This window comes from Patella vulgata, chromosome 2 (genome assembly GCF_932274485.2).
Source record: "Patella vulgata chromosome 2, xgPatVulg1.2, whole genome shotgun sequence".
NCBI classification, from domain to species: domain Eukaryota; kingdom Metazoa; phylum Mollusca; class Gastropoda; family Patellidae; genus Patella; species Patella vulgata.
In genome coordinates this window covers 4,370,142-4,397,342 of record NC_065880.2, presented here as the reverse complement: position 1 = coordinate 4,397,342, position 27,201 = coordinate 4,370,142, and the positions used below count along the sequence as shown (strand labels likewise).

The 27,201-nt window shown below is 35.8% G+C and overlaps 1 protein-coding gene across 1 annotated transcript; it reads left to right on the top strand.

The window, feature by feature from the left end:
* The first annotated feature begins 19,246 nt into the window (after positions 1–19,246).
* On the top strand, positions 19,247–24,029 carry LOC126811037 (uncharacterized). The gene is made up of 3 exons (XM_050536515.2): positions 19,247–20,784; positions 23,593–23,712; positions 24,008–24,029. The coding sequence occupies exons 1-2, from the start codon at positions 19,932–19,934 to the stop codon at positions 23,709–23,711; spliced, it is 972 nt and encodes a 323-aa protein (XP_050392472.1). The 5' UTR covers positions 19,247–19,931; the 3' UTR covers position 23,712; positions 24,008–24,029.
* The last annotated feature ends 3,172 nt before the right edge of the window (positions 24,030–27,201 follow it).

Below are 27,201 nucleotides of genomic sequence, written 5' to 3'. Positions count from 1 at the left end.
GACTGTTCTCGTTATAACAGTTAAAAAATAGATAACGTAAATAGAATAATATGTAAAAAATTTCAATCGAATTGCTCAACTAAAGTCGATACGATAAAACCCAAGTCTCGATTATCCACTTTTGGATTTAATCATCAATGAGCGTTGAACAGCAGATCGGATTCATGGGTTATCCTAATTCTTGGTATCTGGTATGTTTGGCATGAATTTAGACTGTGGTGTCTTGATTGTTGGTATCGTTACCTACTGGTTTCTAAGGTGAAGACGCGGTTGTATTCTACAGCATCTGGTTGGGGTTCCTGCTGTCTGTGGTTTGTTGGGTATGACCGTTTTCCTCATGAGATGATGAATTCTCAGAGACGTTCCTGCCTTGTTGTGGTTTGGTGGGTATGTCCCTTTTCTTCACGAGATGATGAATTATCGGAGACGGCACCGCCTTGTTGTGGTTGTGGGGTATGATTTTTTACACCAAGATGGCGATAGGTAGGGTCATTGAAGGGGTCACCCACAGTCTTCTGTGTCTGGCATTGACTGTTAGATGTGGAGAGTCAGTGGTCTCTTGTTGCTGGAACCTTTTGGCCGAGATGATTATAGGTAGGGTCATTATAAGGATCATCAACATTCTTCTTGTTGTGGTTACAGTGCTGTCGTTTGAGGTTATCCCTATATTCACCTTCAGATTTTAAATTCGGGGAAACATTGTTCTCTTGGTGTGGATGTGGTGTAGGACCTTTTTCACCAAGATGGTTATAAGTAGGGTCGTTGTAGGGATCTGACAGAGGATGTTCGCCACGTTTTGGAATATGGTCATAATACGTTTTATCTTTCACTACAGAGGTTAATGTGTTGTGTTTAAAATGGTCGTAATTTGGATCTAAAGGTTCCTCTTTTGAATTTGGAGAAACATTGTTCTCTTGGTGTGGGTGTCGTGTAGGGCCCTTTTCACCCAGATAGTTATAGGTAGGATCGCTGTAGGGATCAGACAGAGGATGTTCGCCACGTTTTGGAATATGATCATAATACGTTTTATCTTTCACCACGGGAGTTAATGAGTTGTGTTTAAAATAGTTGTAAGTTGGATCTAAAGGTTCCTCTTTTTCCAAATTATCTGCTGTTGTCTTTGTACTGATGCGATCATATTCTGATGGTTTACCATCTCCCTGTCGTCTCGCGTTCTTCGGTTTCACTACACTGTATTGGACTGTCGAATTTAATGGTTGGGTTCTGAGGTCGGATCTTGGTTTTAGCTTAATGCGGGTATCCCAGGGTTGACAGTTGGCGGATTCGGGTTTCGGTTTGGAGCTAAAATCGTCGTCAATGACATTATAATTTGACTCCTGTTTCGGAGATGTCTTGTTGAGTGGACTATCAACCTGTTTGGCAGTTTTTGTGCTAAAGTCATTGTCAATTTCTTGATAGTTTATCTCATCTTTGGGCAATGTGGTGCTTGGCTGTATAGTTGTTTTGGTGATAAAATCATCTTTTGGTGTTGTAATGCTTGTTGATTTTGCCGTAAAATCAATAACTTGATAATTCAACTCATTGTTTGGTGGAATATTACTTGATGAACTACCAGCTGGTTTCTTGTCGTGGGTTGGGTTCTGTAAGAAACTATCGTCGATATAGTGGTAAGATGAGTCACGTTTCTTTGTATCACCATCTTGTATTGTATCATATTCAGATTCAACCCTGTTGTTTTTATTGGTATATTCTAACCCCTGGTGATTATCACCTGATTTATTTCTCCGTCTTCTGGAAAATAAACATCAACATCATGTCACAATCACAAAACGGCCGGGTGATTGTAGGTAGTGGTGGTGGTGGTGGTGGTGATGTGTGTGTGTGTGTGTGGGGGGGGGGGTGATCACTCTTTGCCCCCCCCTTAATTGATTTACAATGATTCTTGCGGATTAAGATATTGTTTCTGGTGTAAGATTTATAAGATTTATATGAAATGCTACGGCTGTTAATCAGTTCATGAATGACCACCTAATGGTATACCATACCGTTAGTGCATTGGGGAACCACGGTGGCTCAGTGAGTAAGGATATGAAAAACTTGATATGAAATGGGGTTTAACATCCTAATTGTATGCACTGGCTGACTAATGAAGACGGGTATACCCCATGCAGTGTGCTATCAGAGAAATTTTGTCCATCAATCTGGATATCTACGTTAGATTGTAGCAAAGTACTAATACAACCACCACAAAACCAACAACACATCTAATTATTAAAACCAACTCATCTGAGGAACCAGGGACTGTTCCCGGAGCTAACAAGTTGTTGAGATTAGATATAATATATAATATTACCTTATTATACAATAAACAACCACCACCACCACCAATATAAATACCACAACACCAACAACACAACCAATTATTATACCCAACTCATCTGAGGAACCTGGAACTGTTCCTAGAACTAACAAGTTGTTAAGATTACAAAAGTATCTTGATACAGACTGAAGCATACCGCTAAATTCTGAAAACGTTCATTAATAACATACATTACAGTCGCGCGCTTGGCTTGTCCAAAGTAAAAAGACTGAGTAACTAACCCAATATAGGATCTTTTCTGATGCCCAGAATTTCAAACAATTCTACCAAGATCCCTTTCCTATACTGCGTTTACAACATTTCATGCAATTGGTCGTAAAAGGGTGAATAACTCCGGGATTTGCTATTAGTAATACCGTTCGTCTTATGATATAGTTTACTAATGCTGTGAATTTTAATACAAAACAAGAACTCTGGACCGAATGATCGACAGACAGGTTAAAGTATGGAGAGGGTGAAGAAAATATTAAAGATACATTATGTAAGATCTAGATAAAGAGCTAGCCATTCTTGTTATAATAGTTCGAAAATAGATAATGTAAAAAGAATAATATGAAAATTTTATTCAAATTACTGTTTTGCGAGCGACGATATAATATTAGTCTTTGAAGCTTTAGACGTGTACAATAATTTCAACCACCCTGCTGGTTGTTCGAAGTTAAGTCTCGCTCCTCCATTTTTAGCTTAAATCAAAATATGACTTAACTATCTTGATCTATTAATATCGGAGAAATCCGATGCCGTCGAGAATTGATTATGACCTGGATAAGTTAATTAATGTCTAATTAATAGTTTTTATAACACTTCAGGTCTAAAGACAGGCCTGCAATAGACAGATTTAGCTCTTGCATAATGTATGTTTAACATATTGACGGAGTAATTAGGTAACAGATTTATTTTTGAAACCGTAAAAAATTAAAATAGTAAACGTAGAAGAATTGGGAGATTTATACCTATATAATGAATTACCTGAATAAATACGGTCATCACGGGTTATGTTTATATTTGAGACAGAGAGAGAAATGGGGTTTAACGTCAACTCGACACAAACTAGGTCATTTCGGGACTAACATTTCGGGAGTAACATATGGTTTAATTTTATTTCAATAATTCGCTTGCGTATAGGGGTCTTTAGCAGTGGGAGGAAACCGGAGGACCCGGAGAAAACCCACGAGGTTGGACAGGCGACCCTACTCCTTGTCACGTACAACCGGGGATTCGAAACCACGCCAGTTGACTCAATGACAGACTTTATGATACAACGCGCGCACGCTAACCATTCAGCCATCCAACCCCCCTGTTTATATTTGAATCTGTAATATAACATAATAGACTTTACGGATGGTAATAGTTATTTAATAAAAAGGTAAAAGTAGAACAATTGAAGGATATTATACATATATAATCAATTACCTGAAACAGTAGGATCATCACAGGCTATAGTTATATTTGAATCTGTAATATAATATAATACAACTTTACAGATATAAATAGGTCACAAAGAAATAGCAGAGAATTAGCAATAGTTTTTTAATCTGAATATCTTCCAACATCAACACGGTTGCTAGGTGGGTGTAAAATCCCAAATTAACGGATATTATGTCTATAAACCTCTTGTCAATTTCTGAATCTAGCAGGGTTTTCAAACTGATTGATATGCTTTCAATGAAGCACAGTTCTAAGATATCTTGGACTTTAGCCACACTGTCACTGCAGTAAACACGGCGGTTAGCAGGAAAATGAAATCTCTTTGAAACAGTTCCTATCCCCCTTTACTAAGTCAAATAATTCTTAGCCATAATTCCCCATTAAAAATACCCCATGGTGTGATACAATTACACCTTAAACATGCAGTATTAGATATCCAAAACTTTGTTTAGTTTAGTAAAACGTGAAAGCTAGACGTATGCTTGGTGATTGGCTATATCGATTGCAACGACACACTTAATTCGCAGGTGTTATCTTTGAAACGCGGGAAATGGAATTCATTGAATCCGTTTGCCTTTAGCTGTGATTCAAATATGGAGCATTCCAGCTGTGAGACCCGGTAATTAGGTCCTGTAAAATTGAGAAAAATGAAAGGATTGTCTAGAGAATTTATAATATTTATTTATTCTATTCTCACTTGACTCTATTCTTAACCAAATATAATCATCTTCTTCCACAGTTAAGTTCTCAATTACTACATGGTACATCTTGTCTCCAGAAATGGACTGTTCTCCAAGACCATAGAATATACCACCGTCATCTACACCAGGTAATAAAGTTTGATTCTCTGAGTAAATCGTCACGTTGTATCTTGATTCTTCTGTCAGATCAATGTAGACACCTCGGATGGTTATTATTTCAGAACTTGTTATATTACAACATCTAGTAATTGTTGAACCTATAGTTTGTGTTTTACCAGAGTAATACAAATAACCTCTATATAGAAAACTGACATCAGTGATCTCCATCATATTGTAAACCTGATTATCTGTAAATATAACAAGTATGACTTGATGAACTTTGCGGAAATAAGTACGAGCGTACTATGGACCAGGAACCGAGTGCGACGTCATCGGGGCCATCTCGGACTTGTCTAGATGTCCGTCAATTATTCCAAGTTTCATGTTAATCGTATTTAAATTGAAGAGGTTTTTGCCTTTTTGTTCGAAGAGCGTTGCCCGATAATAGACATAGAGGGGGAACAAGCGGTTGTTACATAGTTCTGGGTCGGAACAACTGAATAAATATAAGAATGACGAATTCGTTATTGTTGGGTGATGGCGGGTCATCTAATCAGGCAGAGTCCAGTATGGTTACTTACTTACCTGGAACACATATATATGGATACAATATATAATCATAACCAGTATCAGGACTGTAAGGAGATGTGACGGTACAAGTTTGTTGATTTGAACAGTTTCTATAAACTGATAAACGATCTGATTGGTTAACTTGTATTAAACCAGGTTGATCTTCATTACGTCCTTGATATCTACAACATGTCGTATTACATATATCCATCTGATCCTGGATGCATGCATATCCGGGATTTTTTGTACCATATGCAATGTTAGCATTATTACGAGTGTCATCTACTGCTATAACTTCTCTATCTGGACAAGTTAGAGTATGACGTGAACATGGTGAGTCTGGTTGTCTATAGCAACCATAAGTTATCTCACTATCAACAATAACAAACACTGCTGGAATACAAAACAAATATGGCTATTGTATGGTTGTAAATGAAATGAAATAGAGTTTAATGTTCTATTGTTCTGCACAGACTAGTCATCAATAATAACAAACACAACAGGAATACAAACAAACATGGTTATAGTATTGATGGACTATAAGAGGATAACTAATAGCCTAATTACAATTCTCATCTAAGAATACGGGTCGTAAGGAAATGGCGTAAAATATATTTTCAAATCGTCTGTCCCTCAATTCCGTTTTGTTTTCTTGGTGGTCGTCGTTCTGTTATTGTTTCTGTAAACCAAGCTGGATACAATCACTTGGTTTATTATACTGCAACGTTTCATCAAAATTTCACAAGTCGTTTTCAAGCAAAAACCTAATGTGCAAAATGTACTGAGTGTTCTAGTATTATATGACATAATTTGTTATAGAAAAAAATAAAACACTGATATATATAACGGTCGCATATTTCAAACTAAAATTAAACAATTATTTGTAAGATATTACCTGTTGTTAGAAGTAACAAACACTTTCTGATGTTATTCATGGTTATTCAGGTAATACACTGGCGTGTTAACTTTTCTTACTAATAATGATTCTTTGTTGTTCCGCTATTATATGAATCTAATCTATCAGAGGTCCCATCTTATGACCAACGTAAAGTCAGTTAATATTCAACGCGAATTTAACACACATTAGTTAATATTCACCCTGAAATCAGAACACATTACGTTATATTTAGAGCCAACAACGATACGTCATTATAATATTCAACCCTCAGATCAGCACAAATTACATCAGTTAATATTCAACGCGAAATCAGCCCAAGACCACATTAGTTAATGCCCTGCGTGAATTCAGCAAATATTACACCAGTTAATATTCAACACAATTCAGCACACATCACTTACAATTCAAGGTGAAAGCAGCACACTATACACTAGTTAATATTTAACGTTAAGCATATCAGTTAATGTTTAACGTAAAATCAGCACACATTACACCAATTAATATTCATCTTGAAATCAGCACAATTGTTGAGATCTCTGTAGATCCTTTGATCAAGATTAATCAAGATCTGTACATCTCTCCTATACACATATAAATACAGTACGGTTATTAGTCAATGAAGATTTCGTGAGAATTCTATACTCTGTACGTCACAATCTGTTGATACTCTGACAGTGTTAAATATTATATTCATACACAAGTTAAATTTAAGCCAGGTTCTATTATTTAGTGTTTAACCTTCCTAGTTAAGAAGAGTGGCTTTTCATATTAAACATATTATATTTTTCTATTGTAGGGAAATAATTGTAAATAGCGATATATCAAATAATGGTGTGGATTAAAACTGTATTTAAAGATTGTGTGGTCGTGATTTCAACAAGAATAAAATTTCCTGAACTAGTGTTATATATATATATCTAATATATATGTTGCATACAAATTATATCAACTTGTGGATTTAAAGGACATTGTCGTACATATATTATACTGTATCAGAAGGTCTGTTATTGCGGCAAGTATCATGATTTCGATTTCCAGCTTGTACACGACCTCTTGGGGTTCTCCAGTTCCTCCGGTTTCCTCTCACTGCTAAAGCCCCCAACGCGCAAGCGAATTTTTGAAATTAAATTGGACCATATGTTAGTCTCGCTCTCCCTCTCTCTCTCTCTCTCTCTCTTTCTCTCTCCCAACTCTTATCTCGAAGTCCAAATGTAAAGTGTTCTTTACGTGCACGCCATTGTGTACACATAACTTCGGTTGAACGTTCCATCCGAATGACTAGACGATATTCCTTGCCAGGCCACCGTCCTGCACAACTGACAGGGGGAAGCCACGCCTGAAAATCCCATGGATCTTTTTCGGCCAAAACCGGGATCGAACCTTAGGCATCCTGGTCAAAGAGGCTTACGCACCATGACTGCCCTTTTATATTTATTTCAAATCACATTGATTAATCACGAATGAAGACAGGTATGAACCTGCTCCGTACCCACGGAGTCACCGCTGGTTCCAGCTTTAATTGAAAGTGTGCACCACAGGTTGAGCTTTCACAGTCCAATGATAAATTACGGTATATGTAGGGCTAGCTATTAGACTTATATTGTACATGTGCATTTTATATTATGTATACCTATGCATTAAATGACAATAATTGAGGTATTGAATGTATACAAATAGCACGTGTCTACAAACAGGTAGTCAACAACAAAAAAATATGTCAGTCAGTTCTCATGTTTCACTGGTCAGTGTCGATTCATATTTTTAAATATAAATCCACTAGTATGCTGAGTTCATGTTATATATTCACTATTATACTGTGTGCTGATTTCACGTTGATTATTACCTAGTATAGGGTGTGCTGATTTCACGTTGATTATTACCTAATGTCAGTTCTTCATATTACCTAGTATATGGTGGGCTGATTTCACATTGATTATTACCTAGTATATGGTGTGCTAATTTCACGTTGATTATTACCTAATGTCAGTTCTTCATATTAACTAGTCCTAGTATATGGTGTGCTGATTTCGCGTTGATTATTACCTAATGTCAGTTCTTCATATTACCTAGTATATGGTGGGCTGATTTCACATTGATTATTACCTAATATATGGTGTGCTGATTTCACGTTGATTATTACCTAATGTCAGTTCTTCATATTAACTAGTTTATGTTGTGCTGATTATTACCTAGTATATGGTGTGCTGATTTCACGTTGATTATTACCTAATGTCAGTTCTTCATATTAACTAGTTTATATTGTGCTGATTTCACGTTGATTATTACCTAATGTCAGTTCTTCATATTAACTAGTATGTGGTGTGCTGATTTCACGTTATATATTAACTAGTATGTGGTGTGCTGATTTCACGTTATATATTAACTAGTATGTGGTGTGCTGATTTCACGTTATATATTAACTAGTATGTGGTGTGCTGATTTCACGTTATATATTAACTAGTATATAGTTTGGTGATTTCATAATATATATTAACTAGTATATGGTGTGCTGATCTCACCTAAAGTCGGGCTGAACAGTAACCAGTGTACACAGTGTACTGACAACACAGGGTACAAACAAACATTAATATATGGTGAAAAAAACTCTAACAGGCCAGTGTGTAATTTGTAAACGAGTTTATCATCATGTATAATATCATCAAGTATCTATTAATACTATCAACAGGTAATATAACGGTTAATCTCTTTGATCTTTGGGGTATAGTCTATGCCCGGAATAACTTGCGGCCTGAAAGTCGGCGGCGGCGGCTTATATGGATATATACAGGGGAATTTGGGGTTATTCTTCTGAAACATTTTCTTTAAACCTGTACCGGGTTATTCATCCAAGGTAGATTTTAGTCCATAAGAAACCATGATACAAGGTTTTTCTTGCTGAAATTCTGGGATATTCCCACTTTATTCCAGCATGCCCCCAAAATGAGATGGATATATGTAATACGACATGTTGTAGCTATCAAGGACGTAATGAAGATCAACCTGGTTTTACACCAGTTAACCAATCAGATCGTTTATCAGTTTATAGAAACTGTTCAAATCAACCAACTTGTACCGCCACATCTCCTTACAGTCCTGATACTGGTTATGATTATATATTGTATCCATAGATATGTGTTCCAGGTAAGTAAACTGCAGCATATTATCATGGGTTCAATAATTGATCATGTTTGACTCCTTTCGTCACTGATACTGTTCATGATTAGGTAAGCTCTCGGGTGATATATAAATAAATAAGACGTTGGGAAAGAAAACAAACTACATATGTCAAGAACTGAAAGCGCTAGCTTGAAATATGTAGTTTGTTTTCTTTTCCAACATCTTATATATACTGTCATGGTACTGATCATTATAATATTGCGATTAATTTAACAGTAATAATAATATTACAAACTAAACCAGTGTACAATAACTCAAAAATAATAACCATAAATATTATCTATATGTCTTCATTAGCCCAGTCGGTGCAAGTTGAATTCTTCTGTTTCATTTCAATTCGTCTATTTACAGATAATCAGGTATACAATATGATGGAGATCACTGATGTCAGTTTTCTATATAAGGGATATTTATATTACTCTCGTAAAACACAAACTACAGGTACAACAATTACTAGTTGTTGTAATATAACAAGTCCTGAAACAATAATCATCCACAGTGTCTACATTGATCTGACAGAAGAATCAAGTTACAACGTGAATCTTTATTCACAGAACCAGACTTTATTACCCAGTGGAGATGGGGTGATATTTTCTATGGTTATAAAGAACTGTTAATTTCTGGAGACAAGATTTACCATTTGGTACTTGATAACTTAACTGTTGAAGAAGATGATTATATTTGGATAGAATAAAATCAAGTAAGAATAGAATGAATATTATAAGAGTTCTGTAGACAATCCTTTCAATCATTTTTCTTAACTAATTTTACAGGAGATTGGAATGAATACTATAAGAGTTATATTGGCAACCTTTAATATGCTTATTTGAATCCCCGGCAGCTATTTCAACTACAATACCCACTAGTCGAAGTAGAAGGGTGTGTCGTTTATGTCCAGGTTAGATGATGATATATATTCTGGAATATAAAATCAAAACTCAGCCGCGATTTTATTCTGAAAGACTACTGTTGTATATCTTCGTCCATTTCAGGAATAGAACGAGTAGTTTTCTGATCGTCTTCAATGTTTATGCAACTTCTGGGAAATGAAATGAAATGAAATGAAATGGGCTTTAACGTCCTGCTGTTCTGCTCCTATGCTGGACTAATGAAGACGGGCATACGCCATACAGTGTGCTCTGAACGGTTCTAGTTGTTAGTAGCGTGTCTGTACTGGCACGTGTCTTTGATGTTGATGGGGTCACGTGGGTGGTAGTTTCTGTTGTAACATTCTTATCATCGTGGGAATGGAGATTTATAATGGATACATTGTTGTCTGAAGTATTATCTCCTGTACTAACCGGTTTGTCTTCACTGGTATTTTGTTGTTGATTTACTGCTGGTGTAATATACATCTAGTAATAGTTAATATACATATAGTAACACATCTAGTAATATTTAATATACATCTAGTAATATTTAATATACATCTAGTAATATTTGATATACATCTAGTAATATTTGATATACAAATGAAATGAAATGAAATGGGGTTTAACGTCCTGCCAATGCAGGGATCGAACACCCGACCTCCAGGCTAGCGAGACAGCGCCTTACCCACTTAACCACGTGATCCGCTATTTGATATACATCTAGTAATATATAATATACATCTAGTAATATTTAATATACATGTAGTAATATTTAATATACATGTAGTAATATTAACACATTCAGTAATATTTAATATACATCTAGTAATATTTGATATACATCTAGCAATATTTAATATAGTAATATTAACACATTCAGTAATATTTAATATACATCTAGTAATATTTGATATACATCTAGCAATATTTAATATACATCTAGCAATATTTAATATACATATAGTAATACGTTGATTGTTTCGATAAAGAAATAAACCTCTTGATTTAAATTATTCATTTCAGACGGAGAACAAATGATGGAGAATATACCACACAGGGATTTTGTCGGTCGTCTCAACGACATGGGTCTACGTAACGGTTTTGCTGTCCTTTTAGTAAGTCTACTTAAGGCAATAATACACGAAGGATGGTTCAACTTTTTGTTTTTGCCAGGTAGGAGAAAGTTCATCGAGATATTTGTTGACTAAGCGTGCATGTGTGTTGAAGAGAGTGAGAGAGAGAGAGAGAGAGGGGGGGGGGGGTTGGGCTGGCTGGATGGACTGATTTTTCAGAGAAATGTGAACTTCAATGCGATGATAGATTGATATTATACTTCATTTTTCAATGATTGTGACTGTCCTAGTATTGGTCAATTTACCAAGGGAATATTTGAAGACGGGCTGTAAACATATTTTTTGTGCTGTTCTGTTCTGCTGCCCTGTATTTCTGTTGATACCCTTTGAACAGGTACGAATGACAATCAATACAATTAACCAGAAACATTACGAAGTTGCTATACACAGAGAAACTGCTTTGTTCGAAGCCAGGATAATAATGACAGTTTTGAGTGTGTTTACTCTTTGTCTATTATGTCTACAAGCGACAACAATAGCATATGTATTAGATATAAAGGGTTGGAAACGAATTTATCTATCGGCTTACTCTGTCCCTGTTGTAGCTGAATTGGCAGGTTATTCACATGGACAAGTATCATTCCTCCAGTTGTTAGCAACACTATTTAATATGGTCGTTATTATATGTTATATCGCGAGTATATGCTCAGTATTGTTTCGTATGTGCTCGAAGTTTTGTCAGAAGATTGTGCTGACTTTCTGGACAGTGTTAGCGGGTATAGTTTTACTGGCCTTGAACATGCTTTATGTTACTTCCATCTCGAAAGAGCCAAGATCATTGGTGAAACATTAACGGGACATTGGTATTGTCAATAAAATTTGATTAAAATACGTGTTTTACGCCTGCAGCTAGAATTTCAAGGACGAGGCTGCGCACTTTACATCGGCTATCTAAACAAACATACATTTGTAGAAAGATTATAGCGACAGAAGCACAGGAGAGTTCCAACCAAATTGCAACTTGATTTAGGCCAGATGAAACTTCTATTAAATTTCAACTAAATGCTATATTTATACTAACATTTCTGACATTGACACAAAATCATTCTTTAATCTTTGGCATCTAGAATTGGAGACAAATGGGTCGCAATGCGTATAATAATGTAATATGAATGTATATAAACTGATTTACATTTAATCGTTTCTATTGTTTACTGTAATTTCTAATCAGTTATGTTCGGCGAAATACGCAAAGAGTTCGAATTGAGTAGCATTCTTTAACGCCTGGTTATTCCAGTCAACACCAGCAGTATTTTCCCCTGGGATTTGTTTAGCCTTATCGAGTCGCGTCATTACAAAGCATTCTGGAATGCGATTCGTGCTCCAATTTTAAAATATTCACTGTGTCTTAAATTTCATAAGCCAATCTATTCACGGTAAGATAAAAGCATCTATGTTGATTTACATTGACCAATAAGTCATGTTTGGGTGATATTGAGTTAAAGTCTTGGCTACTTTCAACAACTAATATGATTTAACATCAGGCAAGGGCCTATATAAGTTCTCTTCAAAACTTATTTCTACTATAATAGCTATGAACGTTTATTTCAGATGGAATTTGAGGTTAAAATTTTAACAAATCTATAAATATTTCCGCACCAACCCGAAAAATGAAGATGAGCATACGACATGCATTAGTGGGGTAGTATTTTGCAATTTACATGTGCAGCTAATATTCCTGCGCGATACGATAAAACCATAGTCTCGAGTATCCACTTTTGGATTTAATCATCAATGAGCGTTGAGCAGCAGATCGGATTCAAATCCAGTAAACATCCAACACATAAGATGTCATCGAGAGTTGATTATGGTTTGAATATGTTAATTAATGTCTAATTAATAGTTTGTATAACATTTTGGGCCTAAAGAAAGACCTGCAATAGGCAGATTAAGCTATTGCATAATGTATGTTTAATATTTTAGATATGACGCAATATTGTAGCTATGTGTATAACCCAATTTTATAGCAATATGTGATGGATAATGGCCGAAGACTGTCCATTATGTAAATAGAAAGAACAACTGAGGGGCGTTAGCCCCGTAGTTTTTCTTTGTATTTACATAATGGACAGTCTGAGGCTATTATCAAACTTAAAACATAGCACATAGATACAAATAAAGGATAGTTTTCTAAAACAACAAGCCATAAAATAATGGATATATTCTTAAAACAACATGCACTTGCTCATGAATGCATGTGAGAAAACACACCAGTCATACAATGCAAGCATACACAGACAGTCAAAAATATTCGACATGGAGACGACATGTTTATAACACAGTCGAAAACAAATATAAATAATGAGAATATATGTGATAAGCATTTGGATACTGATTACATTGGTAATGTACTCGTTATGGAAGATAATAGCCGTAAAAATTGTGATGTTCTTGATATGGGGGAATAATAGCCGTCAAAGTTGTGATGGAAAGGCTGCTCACGAGAATGGTTTAGATATTGATAATATTCTTAGTACTGTGGTTAATATGGAGGGTACTAGCCGTCCAAATTTTTATTTAAAATTTAATATATACTCTGATATAAGTGACAGAACACAGGATCAAAGGCACAAACGAATTCACGAAATTCAAAATCAACTGGCATTATGGTGAACGTTTATTATAAAGGGATAAAAATTGTGACCTGTATAGGTTCCACAGGCTCAAAAGACTTTTTTTTGTTCAATCCGGGGCCATAATCCCTGAAGTTACAGTCCGATATGCGCCAATATCGCAAGGAATCGACATCTTTGGCTTATAAACACACATGTTCAGTTTCATCAAAATGAGCTAATAATTTTGACCTCTAGTGTGTACAGTCAGGGGCCATAATCCACGAAGTTACGGTCCCATACAAACCAATATCGAAAGGAACCGAGATCTTTGGGATATATACCTATATTTCAAGTTATGACCTGTAGAGTGTCCACAAAGAAGGTGTGAAAATGTAGGCGTATAAAAACGTTTCATCGATGTAGTGCCGAACGTACTATTAAACAGACAAGTGACATAACGGACGGATTTAAATGGAATTCTTTATGTAGACAATCTCGTGAAATCAACATTCGGTCATGTGACATTTCGGTAACTATGAGGTTTTAAAGTAATTTCATGTTCTGTAATTTAATTTGTTCAGAAAATAAATTATCTCAAAATACATGTTCATTTTTCAGAAATGTGTCTATTATATTTATTTTCTTAAACAATCGTCTATTATTTATAAAACTGTCCATTATTTATTAAAAATAATGGACAGTTTTATAAATAATAGACGATTGTTTAAGAAAAGCGTACATTCTCCTATATACTGGTTAAAAACATCAAAAAGTGACGTCATATCTATGTTTTAAGTATATATAACTCAATATTTTAACTATGTGTATGTATAACTAAACTTGGCAATATAACGAAATATTCTTTTCTTCTGTTTGAAAATAAAAAAAAGCAGCTTAATAATCGAAATATTATCAAGTTTGATAACGATAAGGGGATACTTGTCGAAACGTCGTGTTTTTAGAATAACCCAGTGATTGTTTCCCATAAAAACTGTTCTGATAGAGTAATATCTTATCGATGACAATATAACTAAATAGGTTATAAATACCTATCTGAGAGCATAACGAAATGTTTTATCGGGGAGAAAATATTAACCTAATAATTGAAATATGTGAAAGTGCAGTATCTTATAGACAACAATATCTATATGAGAGCATTACGAAATGTTTTATTAGAGAGACGTTTTATCGGAGAGACATATTAACTAAGTACTTTTCTATGTGCAAATATAAAGAATATCTTATCGATGTGAAAATATAAGATTCGATGAATATAGTTCTTTGACAGAACAATCTTACTGCCACAACTGGACCTGAGGATAGTCGAATTTAGAATTGAAGATGAAACCACGTGTCCATACAATACCACCAATACTCACAACATCATATGGCGGGCATTTATAAAAGTTTATGAACAATTCTATGTGTTCTTTCCTTGATTGCCATGAATTTAGACTGTGGTGTCTTGATTGTGGTTATCATTACCTACTGGTTTCCCGGTGGAGACGTCGTTGTAATCTACAGCATCTGGTTGAGGTTCCTGGTGTTTGTGGGTTGTTGAGTATGACCCTTGTCTTGACGACATGATGAATTCTCGGAGACGGCACCGCCTTGTTGTGGTTGTGTGGGGGGGGGGGGTAACTTTTATACCAAGATGGCTACAGGTAGGGTCGTTGTAGGGCTCACCCACAGCCTTCTTTGTCTGGTATTGACGACTGTTTTGGCCTCATTCCACTCTAAACCTAAAAACCTAAAAGAGCAGAACTATTGTCTCAGACTCGGATGTAGGTTCATGTAGTCCCCCAGACCTCAAGCCAGTTCTCCACTTGACGTTTCATTGCTTTTCCTTAATAATCTAATTGACGTTTTCTTGGAACATTTGCATGTGTAGACTAAACATTTCTTATGTACAGTAGAACATGTTCTTAATTCTATCACTCTGCAAAATCTTCGTTTTTACAGATACTAGATTTGAACACCAATGGTGCCAGTAATGTCAAAGAAGTTACAAAAAGATATATGTAGGCTTTGTTTACGAACATGGTAGCCAGGCGACACTACTCCTTGTCACGTACAAACTTTTGATCGAAACCATGCCACTGGCCTCAATGACAGACCTTTTGATTGAAAGTGCATTTTTTGTTAATTGTTGTGATAAACTACATATTAATCACAAAATAACACCAATTATATTTATCAACTATGTCCCAAAAGCATGATAATATTGAGTGTTGATGAAAACAATAGTCTAATTTTCTCAGTTATGCATGCATGGATTCTCATCAAATATGGCAAATGCTCATTATAAGTCCAAGAAACTCAAGGGACCTTTTTGGCTACAGGCTGTGGTTTGTCTGGTATCCATGGACACGGCAAAAATTTGAAATTCTATTAAAAAAAACTTAAAGGAGATATCGATAATCCCCCTTACATCGAAAGTAGGAGGTTATAAGCGACATTTCGACACCCAAAACTTTGTCTACGATATGACCTATGGTGGAAGTGGACGTAAAACTCTAGGAATGAACCCAAAACGTTATATATACTCTTAAAAAAGTAGGGGATATATACTACTGTTAAATACTAACATCCATCCAAAACGAGACGCATTAACAATCTCTCTCTCTCTCTTTCTCTCTCTCTCCATTTGTATGGACAGTTTATTTAACGGTTTGGCATAAAATCGAAGAAGATGGTTTGAATTGACACTTTCTGCCAGGTTACGGTGGGTGATGTTACATTTTTATAGTATACTACTTCACGTTTATGTGGTCAACTGCATATATATTTGAGCAAGCCCATGCACAACGAAAAGTATTGAAGAAGTTGGCTAATAGACCAGAATCACCATTAAAGTCAATGGGGACATTAACACTGGCTGGTCTCCATCTAGTATAAGCCTAGGATATAACGGTTATACCAATGCAGCATTTATATATGAACCGCTTTAGGCCTTTACATGAGCCAAACCTCTCAATTAATATTATTCAAAACTAAAAAAAAAAAATAGAATTGACGTTTGTTCAATTTCAATCAATATTGATGTTGTTAACTTACTGTGAAAATATGGGACCGTAACATCAACTATTTAAAAATGGGTCGTCTAGTCAATGGATATAATGATTTCGAGCGCCATCTGTAAATAAACATATTTCAGAAGACAATGCGGACGTAGTTAAAAGTGACGTGTAGAATCAATTACGCATTCTCAAACGACTGCCGTTCAATTTGGACTATTCGTGTATATCACTGAGCATAATTGATTACAAATTACAAAATAAGCTTTAAAAGTTGTAATTCTCTTTATATATACTTTTATTATTACATTAATATGTGCTATTACACCCAGTTTCTTCTATTTTAAGGTTCGAAAGAATAAAGAAAGCTACACGCTTTTAAACAGCACATATTGACTTATATGTAATATAATGGTGGGGGACATTGAGGTGAGAGTATGCCGTCTTAAACTTATTACGTCTTGACTTCACGGACAAGAGAGAGAGAGAGATAGAGAGAGAGAGAGAGAGAGAGAGGTTAATGTTCACTCGACACTATATAGGTTATTTCGGGACTAACATATGGTTCACTGTTATTACACTAATTCGCTTGCGCGTAGTGTGTTTAGCAATGGGAGGTGTCACGTATTACAATATCTTTATTAGGCTAAGTATAGATAGTTTACAAAAATAGTTTGCCGTTCGTGTACCAAATAATCGCTGTATATTCACGCTGGTATTGCTATGTTTCAAGGTCACATGTATTTGTACATTGATAAATATAGTATATATGTTATTACTGTTTATTACAGTTTATGACAACTGGTGAGAATGTTTTCGGAATATGGTAATAAAGTTTGATTTATATAAACAGTAGTTTATTTATAAGATGTATGATAGTTAATATTTGCTAAGGTTGAGTAATTTACATGTCCGGTTGCATGTATGATTGCTTTGAAGGCACGTGGACTGCCTGTTCTGTTGTCGTTGTTTGAAGATATGAATTTATATAGTAACTCTCATGATTGATATTGGGAGAAACACGCATATTCATTGATCATATCATTCATGAATCATTCGTATAGATATTTCAACTTAATGGGTCTCGTTGGTTTGGACTGTGTGTCTTATAATGGTAATCTGTGTGATTTATGAGGACTCGGAGAAAACCCACGAGGTTAGACAGGTGACCCTACTCCTTGTCATCCACAATCGAAACCACGCCAGTTGACTTAATGGCAGACCTTATGATGCAATGCGATCGCGCTAACTATTCAGCCACCCAACGCCCCAGGCCCATTCACGAACAAGCCATTTAGTGTGTATTTCTATAATTAATAGAAACAAATCTCGTCACAAAACACTATTTGATTGGCCATTAAAAATCTGCTAACAGCTTTAATGCATTCATATGTATAAATCAGCATTGTGTGGCTATCGGGTAGAAACATAAGAAACATAAAACAAAACTTTTTGTTGTGATCTCAAAAATTCTGTTAAACTTGATGTATGTAGTTCCATCAAAAACATCATTTGGGTTAATTATTTTAGGGCTTATACGGAAAATAGTACAAACAACGTGAACAAAAAGAAAGACACATTGTTATAACTTATCAATTCTCTCTAGAAAAACTTATGTCCGGAAGCAAAAACAGAGACATAATATCTTTATTTACTTCTCGCTATGTCGCGTTACCATTTCTCTGGAAGTGATGGTTACGTATAGATCTTCATTCACGATTTATTTTTGAATATTACAAATCATGTAGTGTGGATTAATTAAATTCCACGGTTGTTTTAAATGATTCTTCAAAGATTGCATTTGAAACTAAAGCTTTGGGAGGTCATAACTAAAGAGGTTAATATTTATGGACAAGTTACAATTAGTGCAAGTGGGTAACTATCATACAACATAGGCATAGTAATTGGCTGAGCTAGACATTGAATTAATGGACGGTGGTGGTACTTGTGATCAAAGTTTGAAGGTCGGATCGCGAGCATACAATAGTAAATTCTGGCATTTTTCAATATCACCTTATTTGATACCAAATTGTGGTTAGCAGAACTAAAGGTAATTTAGATTAACCATGAGATCAATTTTATGGGAGTTTATTCCGAAGTTTTGAGACACGTATTCTCATCCATTCTTGAATGGTTGACATTGCTCCCAACAAGTAAAAGGTCATCCGAACTGGATCGAAATTGGTGTAAATGTGTTTATATTGACAATGTGCGTATGTGTTAGTTATGTGGTCAATATGACATAAAATTAACCAAGACTGATATGTGTATAAATACGTGTATATTGAGGTATTGTATGTATTATAAATACGACGCCCGTCAGTTACAAGACTTTTTATTTTACTATTGTTTGATTGAATACGAAATATGCAGATACTTTATTTAGGACTTAGTTCAACTCGGTTGGTAGTTTCATAACTACTGAGGCATGAGTTAAAGGGCCATTCATTCATTTGCAATTACTGGGATGGCTGATTGTTTTTTTGAAATAGGCCACAAATGATTTTATTTCAGCAGCCATTTTATGTAGACCATATATATAATAAGACATAGTTGATTTGACGTCATATAACTAGAAAGAAACTGTTTGGTGAGATGTTTGATCCTACAGTCGAGTCTTGTTTAGTGTAGTGTTAGAAAAAGGGATAAACTGTACTTAAACGTTCATAATATTGAACTCACATCGTTTCTAGATCACGTTTGTGTATAGAAGATGGAGTATCAAACTATTTCTGGGACACAAGCATAACCGAACATAACGAGGGAAGGATATTGGAAAACCTCGCAGTTGGAGTATATTACATGTCTAACAGTGCGTGACTTACCCAAGAAATATTGCGATATAATACATTTATTCATACCACTATTTAATAGGTGTGCTTAAATCGGGGGCATAAACGATTTAACAGCGAGGCATACAGACTACATATATATATTCCGCCTTCATTAGCGTAGAAAAATAGGACGTTAAAACTTTCCTGGATACTATGTATTAGGTCTAAATGTGTCAGAAGTCTTCGTCGCGTTTAACGTGGGACTTGAATATCTATGTTTGCCCTGAGTTAACCCATATGCTATAGCATAAACAAACTGATATGACTAAATCTAATTACTTATCAAAATAAATCTATTACCTAAGTATGTATGTAAGTCTTCGAATATTGTTATGGATTTCAATTTTATCAAGTGGATACGTTTCAGAGGATCTTCAGCCGGAAGATCCAATTTTATTTGCATGTCGTTTTTTCGAAGACATGTTTGATGAGAAGTGTCAAATCGCACAGGAAAGCAGAAACATGCGTTTGGCTAATCAAGCAAAGGATATAACGACAGATACAACTTTGCTGCCAAAACTAACAACCTCCGAAACCACGACTCCAGATAGAACTATACTGACAATGAGAGAAGATACAAAAGAAACAATTACGGCGATAGTAACTACAACTCCTGATATAACAACTTCAGACGCCACAAGTCCAGATACAGTGACAGAAGCCACAACCCAAAGGAGAACTACAAAGCCGGAGGATACAACGGAAACAATTACAACAACAGAAAATCCAGAAGCTACGACTCAAGAGATAGAGACAATAACAGATGAAACAACAGAAATAATTACAACTACAGAAACTACAACTCCAGAAACAGAGACAATTACAACCCCAGAAACTACAACTCCAGAAGCTACGACTCCGGAAACAACTACACTGACATACGCTACAACCCAAGAAACAACTGCAGTGTCCGAAGATACGACAGAAACAATTACAACGGCAGACTCGACAACCCAGGAAATAACTACTTTGGCGGAAACTACAACTCAAGAAATAACTTCAGATGCTACGACTGAAGAAACTACTTTGGTGGAAACTACAACCCAAGAAATAACTTCAGATGCTACGACTGAAGAAACTACTTTGGCGGAAACTACAACTCAAGAAATAACTTCAGATGCTACAACTACAGAAACGGCATCCCAAGAAGCCACAACAGGTTTGTTTTTTAAATCCCTATTATCATTTTCTCTGATAACAGGAGATATTCTTGGATATTTTAATAAATAGTATCGATTTATAATCATCTATGATATCTTAATATCTGGAATCACAATAAATGGGTACAAGTTCTTCATTTTTACATTACTTGCTGAAATTCTGAACAACACATGTACCTGCTTTATATGCACACTTTTTAAAACTAACCCCATGAAAAACAGAGTTTCTAATAATTGGTACCAGGCAGCCACATGAAATAGTTCCGTGGGCATTTATTACTAAAAACAGCAATTCTTTTAATAATCTTAGGATTGCGTTATGATTAAAGGATATGAAATAGGGTTTAACGTCCTGCTCTGACTGGGTTAACGAAGATGGGCATACGCCATATCGTGTGTTTGGGCAGCGTCATTATGATCTACTTTTATTTCGAATTCCAACTGTCAAGGATTCTTTTACGTGCACGCCATTCTGTACACGGGACCTCGGTGTTCGTCCCATCGGAACACGTTATCCCTTGCCAGTCCCTCCATTCTGTCCAAGGGGGGTTGGATGGTTGAATGGTTAGCGTGCGCGCGCTGTATCATAAAGCCTGTCATTGAGTCGACTGGCGTGGTTTCGAATTCCCGGTTGTACGTGACAAGGAGTAGGGTCGCCTGACCAACTTCGTGGGTTTTCTTTAGGTCCTCCGGTTTCCTCCCACTGCTAAAGACCCCTATGCGCAAGCGAATTGTTGAAATAAAGTTAAACCATATGTTAGTCCCGAAATGACCTAGTTTGTGTCGAGTGGACGTTAAATTCCATTTCTCTCTCTCTCTCTCTCTCTCTCTCTCTCCATTCTGCACAAATGACAAGGGTAACGACGCAGGAACTATGGAAGCGTATCGGGGTCTATATCACGAAAGATAAGACGATATTAATAAGATAACATGTCAAGATATTGTGATTGTTGAAATGATTTTAACCCTGAAAAGAAATTTTTGCTAGTTAATTTAATCAATGCATCATGTCATGTGCCGTCATTTCGTTCTAAATGTGTAAGTTTGCGTTAAGATATTGCTATTCTGAAGCATTGTCATCATACTCCATTTCGCGGTAGTAATGGAATATGTTGCCAAAATTTCCGAAGAGCAATGTTATAACGCAAACGTGCGCATTTAAAATGAAATGGCGACATAGCATAGCGCGTTAGTGGAATTAACTCGACAAAAACTGTCTTTTAATATAAAATCATCGCAACAATCCCAATATGTAGCCATATTACCATATTGATATTGTGACATCTTTCGCGCTATTGACCACTATACTCTTCCATGCAGATACGTATGGAAGCGTATAGTGGTCAATAGCGCGATTGATACCTCAATATTAAGTTGGTAATATGTCAACATATTGTGATTGTTCTGATGATTTTATCTCTGAAAAGACAATTTTTGCCGAGTTAATTGAGTCAATGCGCTATGTTAGATGTCCCTATTTCGTTTTAAATATGCACGTTTGCGTTAAGATATTGCTATTCTGAAGCTTCGTCGACATATTTAATTTCGCCGTAGTATACGTCAACATGTTCGCGAAATATCGCCATGCGCTATGTCGACGTGTGCATTTAAAACGAAATGACGACAAACAACATAGCGAATTATACAATTAACTCGCCAAAAATTGTCTTTTCAGAGATAAAATCACCAGAACAATCACAATATGTTGACATATTACCAACTTAATATCGCGGTATTTATCGCGCTTTTGACCCCTATACGCTTCCATAGATGCAACTATTGGTAAGCTTGAAGATTAGAAAAGGACACATTGGAAATCCATGTATCATTTCCAATATCCTAGTTATTAAAGATACATTATGGGAGATTAGATAAAGCGCTGACAGTTCTCACTATAATGGTTAAAAACTAGATAATGTAAAGGCAATTTGTTGAAAATTTCAGTCAAATTGATCCCCTATGAACCGAGAATTAAGCGATTGAAATTTCGGCCTAGCCTCGATCATCAGTACTAAAGTCGGTACCATAAAAAAAACATAGTCTCGATTATCCATTTCATTATAAAAACCATGAAGGAAAGTTAAGCAACAAATCGAATTATAATCCAATAAATATCACAGGCTAGCGTTGATATCGAGAGTTGATTATGGTCTGGATAAGTTGATTAATGTCTAATTAATAAGTTAGATAACATTTCAGGCCTAAAGAAAGACCTGCAATAGACAGATTAGCTCTTGCATAATGTATGTTTAATATGATTAATACAATGACGTCATTATTAATGTGACGTCATAATGTATGTTTAATATTAGTATACCATTTACCTACATGGACATTAAACATAGTATGCTCTTACAATCACACTTAGTAAGTGATGCAGACCGTCTAATGTTACCATTTTATAATTTTCTTTGGGCATTATTTAGCAATTGACACACGTAATAAACACAAAAACATTATATGGAATACAATTGATACTTTTAAAGCGACATTGATTGATTTTCCAAAATATAATTTCAATTATAGACTTTCGAATTACCGAATGTAAGCGTAAACCCATACTAGAAATGATCCGAAATTACCGCTGCAATTATCATCACAAAGTCGCAGTTAAACCATAGAACACAAGAGCACATATTTCTCTTCCGAAAGCAGTACTGAAACCAGAGCAACTGATACCAAATCTGTTGATCGACTTATTTTTTCTAGCAATCACGATTTTAGCAAGGCTGCTATCAAATGATACTCTTTTCATGTATTTTTCCTGATTCTAATTAATTATCACTTTGTTTTTATTTTATTTCTAGTGGTGGAAGTTCAGTGTTTACTTTTAGATGCTAACTGTTTAAGTGGACCCTTTGACTGTACCTCACCCATCCCGAACGGTATATGTCCACAAGGTAAATGTTGTCCATTAAAACCATAAGGTTAGTACAACTCAAATATAACTTCTTATATAGTTGAGGTCTGATCAAATTGTGAGTCATTGAGATGATGTTATTTGTTTGAATCAATGAACAAATTAAAATATACAGTCCTTCAACTCATTAGAGTAGATTATAGGTGTATGCTTCGATCAGCAGGGTGACAAAATATTGTCATAATAGGCTACATATACATTGCTTACTCTAATTTAAGAGAACAGCAATTATTACCTGTAAACTGTTATGCACGGGATGTGTCTTGCTTATTTGGACAATTTCTTATTTTTTTTATTTTCAGATATTTCGCATACATGGTGAGGTATATTAAACACGTATAACGTACAGCACCTGTTTTGTTGTCCTTATTCAGTACTCGTATGTGCTTATTTTCGGTAATCTGATGTTGTTTCAGCTGTTGTTTCAGCTGTTGTTTAAGCCACCAAATAAATACCCCCCCCCCCAACTTTAAAAATGTCTCAACCGTATATGGAGTCCGACAAAATTATGGCTGAACCTAGAAATTGTATACAATGTTTTTTATAATTTATTTTAGTAGCCTAGGGTGTACTCTTTCAGAATCGACTGGGTGAACCTCGGTCACCATTCAGCGTTTTGAGAAATTCAAGATGGCGTATAAGGTGGCCACCATTTCAACTACCCCCCCCCCCCACGCACTACCATAGTATTTAGTCTAGGGTGGTAACTTTGGTGTCTACCCATATGTTTTTGGGGTCAAGGCATACACTGAAATAATTCATTATGTTGTGGAGTGATTAGATGATAGTAAAATCCAGATTGGCGGCCATTTTGGCCCCTTAACTCCGGAAAATTGGCCAGGTACTTCCGTTGTTTGATTGGTCAGCTACACAGAATCCTACACAATGTTTAAATATGGTCACCAAGGAGGAAGGGCGGATGAAGGGTCAACATTTCGAAAACGTGGAATACCATATTTGGATTACCAGACTATGACGTCTTGACCGATTTTAATCTGCAAGACACCTAATTAGCACAAATCTACCTGTCACCCAATTCTAGCTTACGACTTCAATACATTAAACAGAGCACCATTAAAAAACATGAATAATCTCTAACGCGTCGCTGGTGACAGGAGTGATTTCTTATCCATACCCTTTTCATGGCGACTTTTATTTTTTCAACCATTAAATTCCGTCTGGTTGTCCTAAGACACAATATGGGAGATAATTCGTGTTTGCTTGAACCCGTCAGTTCAACAACCATATTATCAAATTTTCCAATGGTGACCCATGCGTCAATTGGGTTAGCTTTTAAAAAGTTATACACTGCTGATGGTTTAAATGGATATATGGCTAGCATAATCTCTCCATTCTATATTACCAGTACCAATAAACCCCGGGCCAGCTGGTATAATCATATGGAAGTCCCGATGAATTGACCGACTCTCTCTCTCTCTCTCTCACTCTCTGCTGTATAGCTGTTGATATGTCTTTAGATTCACCTATGTACCAACTATATGTTCCCTTCCTCGTCGTTTTCTCTTTTATATTATACATTATCCCCCGTCCCCCAACATCTTCCACCACCCCTCCCCTCCCTGATCCATATCTCGCACAAAGAACACAAACTAATCTTAAAACGGTTATATTTATATGCCAGTGTCTAAATAAACTTCCAGACATCCTCGAACAATAGAATTTGTTTTATGTTTAAGACTTAACTTAATGTGGTGGCTTCCCTGAAATAAAATCGGGCAACTAAAGACCCGGGCTAATGAACCATCTGTCTTATGGATGGGGATGTAGCCAAGTTTTAACCAGCAGTATTGGTAGAGAATACTTACAGTAGCCAAGCCATTTCAGTAAGGGCCCAATTTGTTGACTGAAAATGTGGTTCGTAAAAGGTTGGTTTAAATGGATACGCACACGGTTGACCATTATAACTGAATTGCTTTGGATATCCAGAGGGACCTTTAAAGACTTCATAATGGCTGAAACGCCATGAAACGGAAATGGATAACAAATTACCCTGTCACCAATGACGCGTTAGAGGTTATTTAAGTTCGCCAAATGGTGCTCTGTTTAATGTATTGAAGTCGTAAGCTACAGATAGATTTGTGCTAATTAGATGCCTTTAAAATTAAAATAGGTCAATGACGTCATAGCCTGTTATTCCAAATATAGTATTTCACGCTTTCAAAAAGTGGACCCGTCACCCGCCTTTCCTCCATCGTGCCCATATTAGAACATTGTGTTTAAATCCAGGATAGCTTCTGTACAGCTGACCAGTCAAATAAAGGAATTCCCTATCCAGTTTATGAGTCTATGACACAGGCACGTATCCTCTGTATAAGAAAGATCGGGGTTAAGTTTACTTTAGACATCATTCGAAACTGGGATAGAGACACCATGTAGATTTGTCTACGTGTGGCTCTTGCAACCTTTAGAGACTCTAAGGTATATTCCGATATCATTCGGGGCTCAGGACTGGGTTAAGACAACGTGCAAATTTACCAAGACGCATGCAACTCTCTTGCTACCACTAAGACACTAAGGTATATTTAAACATCATACGGCGTTCCTAGAGGGAAATTCAACCCTCGCCTTAGAGGCCGGGATAGAGACAATATGCAGTGTTCCGAGAGAGAAATAGCTTTAGCCGCCCCGGCTTAGAGGCCGGGCTAGACATCATGTACACTTAGAAGGATAAAGTAAAAAAAATGCCATAGACTTTGAATAAAATATAAGTTTAAAGAAGTGGGGTAGATAATTACTAGTCTGATTCCATGAGCATTACAATAGATTTATCTCCCATGCAAAACTGAGAGCTGCCACCTGAGATCGATATTAAAAGAGGGGAAGAAATAATTTATTTCACCAGGCAACTACAAGATTGTTCAAGTAAATACGTGAGTTTTTATGATAAAAGGCCGTATAAACGTCAAACATAGTATATAAGTATACCTATATATTATGGTGCGTTTCGGACATGTTCTAGAAAACACACATTCGAATCGTTTAGTCAACTCAAATCATATCAATACAACCCAACGTATAAGCAGATTTTAAGATATGTGAGGTCAGTTGTTTAATGGTATTGGCAGGTGTATCATACATCTAATACATTTGCTAGTTAGTAAGATATTACATCAATATTAGTAGATAATATTATATGACTGTCTGTTAAATTAATGCTACTAATATGTATGTATTATGTATTGTTTAATGGTCGAGAGCGAGACATTAAGTAATATATTGTAACAACATGAGGGCCGTAGGCCCGAATGTTTTTACAATATATTACGCAATGTTAGGGTGACCCACCATAAATAAATATCTCCATATATCTCGACAATTTCGCCACAATATTTATATATATGCCAAGCCTCAAATCAGTTTCACACAATTATAGTCACTAAATAAACGATCATGTTGTACTTAATAAGCTATGACCATTAATCATCTATAAATAATAGACTGAAAACTGGTTCCATGTGTCGTCCATAACATCCAG

Bases quoted from the DNA above. Each gene is read 5' to 3' on its own strand.
- LOC126811037 (XM_050536515.2), top strand. From the start codon at position 19,932: ATGTATGTAAGTCTTCGAATATTGTTATGGATTTCAATTTTATCAAGT. The intron at 20,785-23,592 runs GTTTGTTTTTTA...TTTTATTTCTAG, and splicing joins ATCCCAAGAAGCCACAACAG to TGGTGGAAGTTCAGTGTTTA.